Source organism: Callorhinus ursinus, unplaced genomic scaffold, assembly GCF_003265705.2.
Source record: "Callorhinus ursinus isolate GAN/ISIS: 27379988/994484 unplaced genomic scaffold, GSC_fseal_2.0 scaffold20, whole genome shotgun sequence".
Lineage (NCBI taxonomy): Eukaryota > Metazoa > Chordata > Mammalia > Carnivora > Otariidae > Callorhinus > Callorhinus ursinus.
The window spans coordinates 10642902-10650712 of NW_027397082.1; the positions used below are offsets into that span (position 1 = coordinate 10642902).

Here is a 7811-nt window from a genome sequence, read left to right on the forward strand (position 1 = left end):
GGAGGACTCGGTGGGCGGTGATGACACGAAGCTGGGACTCCGTTGCCAGCATCCCCCCACCCCAATCCCGCATGTTCCCCAAGGGACTGACAGTAAAGGGGACGGGGAGGGGCAATTGGGGGGAGGGGGCGCCTTATTACTGAATAAAGTAGATGCCCATGGTGGCCATTCCTGAGGGACAAATCACATCCGTGCTAAGCTCCCTGCCCTTGGGAGCCCTGGGGACACCCTGGCGTGATGGGCAGAGGGTTAGCATCATGGCCAGAAGATCCAAGTTGGAATCTCAGGTGTGTGATCACTAGAGTTGTGTGATCTTGAGGAGTCCCTTCACTTTCCTGGTCCTCATCTATAAAAAATGAAGATTCAAAGTCCCTACGCCCAAAGGGCTGCAGTGAGAATTGGTGAGATTATAATAGAAAAGCTTTTTAAATCCGCAAAACACGCAGATCTGTAGCCTGCCGCTGGGGAGGAGGTCCCTGCGGGTTAAGGCCCTGGGGGTGAGGTATAGGGAGGCCTCTCCGTGCTGCAGATAGGAACCCCTGGTTTCCATGCCTTCCTCCCCACGCCCCCTCACAGAATCTGCTCTCCAACAGAGGGGCCAGGGGTCCAGGGGCCTAGCCTCCACCTGGCTCAAGTTGGCCAATGCCAACGAGGCTGCCCTCAGGCCTGGGCTGGCACTCCCAGCCTGGGCTCTGGGTGGAAATGCAGCATCCCTGAGGCTCTGGGAAAAGGCAAGGGCTAGGGCTTCCCACCCTGGGGCTCAAAGATGCCTAGAACCACAGACGCTACTTCCTGCGTGGGCGGTGACGGACTGATCATTGACATGCGCTAAGGAACTCTCCTCCGATTTATTCTCTACCCCATTTTAAAGACAAAGAAAGGTTCAAAGAGATAAAGACACCTGTCCAAGGTCCCAGGGCTACCAGGTGGCGAGACAAGCTCTAGAGCTGGGTGGGTCTGATTGAAAGCCTGGTTCTGTCCTGTAGGCCACAGGGCCACCATGGAGTGATGCTTAACATTTTCAGCAAAGGGGGTGGAGAGAGGATTTATTTTCTGGCTCCTTCCTGCCTCTCCTGTCCAGCCACCTCACCCTCCCTGGGCCTGAAGAACAGGACGGAGGCAACCCAGGGATGTGATGGCTTCTGCAGGGGTGGGGAAATGTCCAACAAAGCAGGGGTGACATTTCGGGCAGGGAGGTTTCCAGCTTGAACCCTCCCTTCAAAGCATATCTGGAACAGTGTCCTGCTCCTGGAGCTAGGCCTGCCCTGCCCCCCAGGCTTCTGGCTGGAAGCTCTGGGCCCCATCAACCTGGGGCATGGGGAGGCGGGGGAATCAGTTTGTGCACGGGATTGCCTGAGCATGTCCCTGCCTCCAGGCTGGAGGCCTCAGGAGACAGGAACTAGTGGCCAGGGATGGAGGAGAGCAGCTGGGGCCCAAGGCCGCTTGTTGAGGCAAAGCCTCCCTACATGTTATCGGCCTGAAAGGGTGGGGGCAAACTCAGGGGAAATGAGTGGCCTCCAGGCAGAGGCTGATGGCCAGGTGTTCCTTTACTGAGCCAGGCCCAAAATGGGTTCCCCCAGATGGTGAGCAGCACTGCGGGTTGGCTCAGGACAGAAGGGTCCCTAGGACATGGGCAGACCTGCATGAGACAGTCACCTATTCCCGAGGCTTCTGGAGCTCACCCTGCGGCCGGCAGTGCTCCTGGGGTAGGAGTGCAGGTGCAAGATCTGGATCCTCGGGGCAGGGGGTGCGGCTAGCTTCCTAGAAGCCCAGAGCATTCTCACCCCCCGGGGCTTGCCCTCGGAGAGCTGCGAGGGAGGGCGTGAGTGTGCCTGTGTGCTTCTGCACGGGGTGGGCTGGCCGCCTCGCACGTCTGTGCACGGCCGAGTGGGGGACAGTGTCTGACCTGTGGCTGTGACAGCCGGGTCTGGTCCTGAAAATGTGGGGCAGGGCAGGGTGTGAGAGGGGCGGGTGCGCTGGGGAAAGTGGGGGCTGGGAGTCATCTCTGCATCTGTGGCCGGGTGTGCAGGTGTGGGTGGAAGTGAGAGCGGCAGGAGGTGTAAGTGGAGAATTATCTGTTGCCCAAGGGAGTCGTCTGGTGTGTAAATGTGAAGCAGCTCTGTCAGATGTGGGAGTCGCGGGCAGCGAGTAGCCAAGAGTGGTGGGCAGATGTGAATAGGTGGGTTACCTGCCGGACGCGTGAGTCCAGCGAGCGGGGCCCCACAGTGACGTGAGGACTGCGCATTGAGGGCCAGCCCGTTGAGGGGATGGGCAAAGCACGTCCCCCCAGGGTCGGGTCATGCAGCAGGGCGGCGCTCATGACGGCCCCAAGGGCAGGAGGGGCGGGAGTTCCTGCCTCTGGGCTCATTGTCCTCAATTAATTCCCAGTTAATACTAGTCAAATAGCGCAGCCGGGGGAGTGGAATGTGCCCCCTCGGGCCGCTTCCCCCAGCCCACAGGGCTCTCGGAGCAAAGGAAGCTGCATCACGCTGGGCAGCACAAAGCCCCTGGGGTGGCAGTTACCAGCTTCTTACAAGGAAAATCGCCGGTGACACTTCCATGCCGGGTTCCAGAGAATGGTTTTTTTTGTCGCAGATGTGTCTTCAAGCCACGGACCGCGTCTTGGAGCACCTGACGATTTCTCAGCATTGTGGTCATAAATCTGGGGAATATTAGAATAATAGAGCCATATGGCCAAGAACCACCTGTGCTTTTGTGTGAGGCTGAGAGGAAGTAAGGCAGGAGGGGGTAGGGGGAGGCAGGGGGAGGGGAGGAGGAGCGGGGGTGGGGTGGGGTGGGGGAGGAGCAAAGGAGAAGCGGGTGAATGGGAGGGGCAGGTGGAGAGGGGCTCTGGGCCTGGGGTGGGGATGCAGAAGCCTGGGGGCTGGGGTGAGGGGTGGGGGGAGGTCCTGTATGCTCTACCAAGAAGCTACAGTGGGAGAGGACAGGGGAGGGGGCTTCGTCTCCCACCCAAGTCCCTCTCAGATGCTCTCCCCTGCATGGCAGTCCTAAGGCTAGAATTAAAAGGCCCCACTGGGTGACATAAGCTGTGTGGCCCTTACCAGGCTTCAGCCCCACCCCCTCCTAATTCCTCCATCGCCCGCCAGAGACCCCAGCAGGGACTGGCCTCCTCACTCCTGCCCATCTGGGAGGACCGGCTCGCACTGGGGAGGGAGTGCTTTGGGGCCTTATCTGGATTCCAGCCACACTTCTTAAACGCCAACCCCGTTGCTGGTCGCGGGGCAGAACGTTGCCAGATGACTTTCTCCTCCTGAGTTCCGTTCAGGGAGGCTGTGAGGAAATACATTTCCTCTCAGTGTGCTGTGGATTGACTCCAGCTAGCTTCCCAGTGGCCCATAAAATAATAGTAACATTTATTGGGCACATACTTTGTGCCAAGTGCTATTAAGGAGATCTTAAAGAGAAGCTATTAGCAGCTCCGTTCCTCAGAACAGGGAGGCTGTGTGACTCTACCAAGCCCACATGTACTAGGAGATCCTGGGGCCAAACCAGGAGCCCCGGCAGCTGACTACCATAGCCTTCGGACTTAACCACCAGACCACCCTGCTTCTCAGGAAAAGGTGGGTTTGTGAAATGCAGTGAGGAGGGGACAGAGGAGCATCTCAGGGGCCTGGGTGACTCATTCCAGGGAAGCTGAGCAACAGGGCAAGTGTTCCTGGGGAATTAGCTCAGCCCCAGAGGGGACTCCCTGAGACGGCACAGCCCGGATTTGGGGAAAGCTGAATACAGAGAGGATATTCCCCGAGAGAAGGAGCAAAGTCTTGGCTTCGCCTGAGGATACCAGTCAGGAGAGGGGAGCAAGGAAGGACCAGCAGCCTGAGGGTTCAGGGCCAGTGAGTGAGCGCCCTGGAGCAGCAACCCCTGGCAGGGCTATGTGGGGCTGAGGTCCCGGTGGCCTGTCACTGGCGCTCCAGTGTCCCTGGCCCCGTAGGCCAAGCCCGCACTCTAGCCTGCTGAGCCGGCAGGGCTAGAGAGCACGCGGGGGGACGGGGGCCCTCGGAGGGCTGTCATCTCCAAGACCAGTCTGTGAAGGAAGAGTGGGCCTGCCTCCTGCATTTGCACAGCCGCGTGGCCCTTTGATGTGTGGCCATCCCGCCCGTATTTAGGCACTCCCCTCCTAGCCAACCTTTAGGTTGGCAGCGGATGTTACAGACAGCACACCTGTGGGGCTATCTGCGGGATAAACTCCGAGAAGGAGCATCGCCAGGTCAGAGAACAAGGTAGTTTTACAACACATTCCCGTGGGCCCTGCATCACGGTTTTACCGATCTACATCCTCCGCCCCCCCGCGTCAGCCCATTTTGATCTTTCCCGAACTGGCAAGGGAAACCTGGCATTGAGAGCAGTTTTAGCTTCCCTTTCTCTTAACAGGAGATGGAGGAACACCTTTTCTCTGTCTAAGCACCAGTGGTGTTTCATGCGGGACCCCCATCTCACTCTTCAGGGACTTTTCTCGTTTAAACCACTAACCACTGGCTGAAAGCTGTCAGCACGGTCGTGGTGGACCTTTACTGGTTAATCGGAATTCTGCTTTCCCAGGGACCAGATGGAGGCCTAAAACAAGTTTAGTTTGTTGGGTTTTTTAATGCGAAAACTGGGACGCTGGGCAGTCAGAACCCCAAGTCCTTTGATTCTTCCAGCTTGGGCTGGCTTTTCTCATCCAAAGGCGAGGAGCTGGACCCCTGTGAGGCTCGCGGTCAGTCCGGGCAGCTCGGTGGGCCCCCTCAGCCTTGGTGTCTCTGCGCCCCAGTCCAGTGAGCCACTGTGGGCTGGGCTGCCTGCAAGCTGCTGATCGCCAGAGTGCGCCATGGACGCACGAGGAGGCCCTGAGCTCCCCGCATCTGCACACAGGATCCCACCCCCTCCCCCGGGACTGTGTTCTGTGCTCCTGCGGAGGCTGCCTCGGAGCAGGATGGGGGTTTGCAGACCTGCCCCAGGAGAAAGTCTAGCTACTAGTTCCTGCCCCTGCCTGCTTGTCCACAAAATGGCAGCTTTGGGTAAGGTGCTTGAGACTTTCTGCTATAGAATGTATCCTTTTTTTTTTTTTTAAAGATTTTATTTATTTGTTTGAGAGAGAGAATGAGAGAGAGAGGGAGAGAGAGCATGAGAGGGGGGAGGGTCAGAGGGAGAAGCAGACTCCCTGCTGAGCAGGGAGCCGATGCGGGACTCCATCCTGGGACTCCAGGATCATGACCTGAGCCGAAGGCAGTTGCTTAACCACCTGAGCCACCCAGGCGCCCTAGAATGTATCCTTCTTTTCCTCGACTGAGCATGAGTCCCTTGGACGTGCTGTTTCCCCTGCTAGAAATTTCTTCCTCTGGATCTTTATGTGCCGATGCTTTTCTTTTCTTTTTTTTTTTTTTAAAGATTTTATTTATTTGACAGAGAGAGTGAGAGAGCACAAGTAGGGGGAACAGTAGAGGGAGAAGGAGATGCAGACTCCCCACCAAGCAGGGAGCCCAATGCAGGGCTCGATCCCAGGACCCTGGGATCATGACCTGAGCCGAAGGCAGACGCTTAACCATCTGAGCCACCCAGGCGCCCCATGTGCCGATGCTTTTCATATCCCGTTGCTGCTCAGTTGTCTTCTCCTCTGAGCAGATGCTTGGTGTGTCATCCCACCTTTCAGAATCACCGGCTTACCGACTTGTTTCCATGTTTGTGGTGTGTCCCTACCAAGGCAGGGGCCACATTGGCGTTGTTCACTGTGTCCCAGTGCCTGGTGGAGAGAGGCTGAGGATATAAAGACCTGAGGAATCCCAGGGCTGCAGGCATGAGGAGGAGCAACTCATCCCGTGTGTTCTAGAAACTCAGGCGGGTGAGGCTGGGGTTCTTCAGGAGGGAGGCAGGGAGCTGCCAGGCCGGAGGAAGGGGCTTCATGGTAGAGCTCTGGAAGCTTGGCATTCGGGGGCTTCTCTGCCCCACCTTTCAAAACCCTTGGGACCTCAGGACCCTGTTATGAGAACTACAGGCTCATCTACAGCAAGGAAGTGCTTTTTAAAATGTGGGGTTTTTTGGTGTCCAATCAAAGTGTATAACTCACCGCCCCCCCGCCCCGCCCACACACACACAGCTCACTCAGAACATAACGTACATGGGCCCTGTATTTCCCTTCCTTATCTCAGCCAGACAGCTCTTGGTGGATCTGTCCCTCTGCTGCCATGACGTGACCCAGTTCTGCGATTCACCACACTGAGTGGGGTCAAAGGAGCACACAAGGTGTGTGTGTGTCTCAGACTTCCTCTCCCACCCACTGTCCTGGGCTGGATATGGGTACAGCCACTCCACACCCTTCCTGAAGAACCATATTACTCCCTGCCCCCCACAAGGCATGCCAGGATCACTTCTCCATCCCACCTAAGGCCTCCACTGGCATGTCCGCTGTGGTGTGGAACAAGCAAGATTAGTCCAGTGTACGGGTCCAACAATAGGGAGCAGGTTAAGCAAACCAGGAATCATTTAGACTAGGGTTTCTCAACCTCAGCACTATTGGCTTCCTGTTGGAAGCTGTCCTGTGCATGGTAGGATCTTTACAGCATCCCAGGCCTCCACCCACTAGATGCCAGTAGCACCTTTCACCCTGGGTGACAACCAAAAATGTCTCCAGATGTTGCAAATCACCCAGCTGAGACCCAAATCCACTGGTCTATAAATGGAATTCTATGCAGCCATTAAGAATGACAAATAATAATAGAAATAATTACAACTAACACTTCTTGAGGGCACACTATGTACCAGGCTCAGTTCTGAGCTTTATATATAATAACCTTCCTTAATCCCCAGAGCACCCCCATTTCACCTATGAGGAAGTCAAGGCACAGAGAGTTTGATTAACTTCTGCAAATTCACATAGCTGATAAGATGCTGATGACATTGACATATTGCTAAGAGAATAAAGGTAAGAACACAGTACAGATAGTATAATTTCTTTCTTTCTTTCTTTCTTTTGCTTTAAAAACACATGCATTGGGGCACCTGGGGTTAAGCTCAGGTGATGATCCCAGGGTCCTGGGATGGAGCTCCATATCGGGCTCCCTGCTCCGTGGGAAGCCTGCTTCTCCCTCTCCCTCTGCCTGCCTCTCCCCCTGCTTGTGCTCTCTCTCTCTCAAATAAATAAATTCTTTATTTTTTTTAATTGGAGTATTTTTAATTTTATGTACAACAAGTTGACATTAAAGTAGGTATCTTGGATATCTGCAGTTAAGGTAGGTTATCTTGGATGACCAAGGAAGTTCACTTAATCCAACTTAATGAAGCCTATATCCTTCGCGTACTGACGGAAACACTGGTGGCACATACTGAGGCCATAGTTCCGGATCAGACCGTGCCGGTTTGAGCAGACGCAGCAAGAACGAGAACCCCGGCCACATTTCCTCGGATGGCTCCAGTACAGCTGCTGGTGACCCATCTTGCTCTCTCATATGCAACGAGGCAAAAGGCAAATAAATTCCTTAAAAAAAATAAAAAATAAAAACACATGCACTACCCACCCCACCTGCCCTGCACATATATATGTATCACAATATATATATTGGTTGTTCTTTCTAGGTCATAAGCTTGAAGGAGAACATTATTTTACTTTCGTTTCTCTGTCGCTTCATATTATATTATTGATGTGACAAGAAAAACCTTGCTGCCATCTCCGGTCTTACAGGCTTGGAGATGTAGTATCTTCAGCCCCATGTCAAGTCCGGGTGACCAGGTAGGGACTCCATTGTGTTTGGGGTGTCTCTGGGGCCTTGTCTAGAGTTGGAGGTTGGAATAAACAGACCCTCCAGAGACCAATGGGG

The 7811-nt window shown here is 55.0% G+C and overlaps 1 protein-coding gene across 1 annotated transcript; it reads right to left on the reverse strand.

Moving 5' to 3' along the window:
- Window positions 1–7231: 7231 nt before the first annotated feature.
- Window positions 7232–7444, reverse strand: LOC112830743 (small ribosomal subunit protein uS14-like). The gene has a single exon (XM_073904544.1). The coding sequence runs from the start codon at window positions 7427–7429 to the stop codon at window positions 7259–7261; it is 171 nt and encodes a 56-aa protein (XP_073760645.1). The 5' UTR covers window positions 7430–7444; the 3' UTR covers window positions 7232–7258.
- Window positions 7445–7811: the final 367 nt, after the last annotated feature.

Bases quoted from the DNA above. Each gene is read 5' to 3' on its own strand.
- LOC112830743 (XM_073904544.1), bottom strand. From the start codon at position 7,429: ATGGGTCACCAGCAGCTGTACTGGAGCCATCCGAGGAAATGTGGCCGG.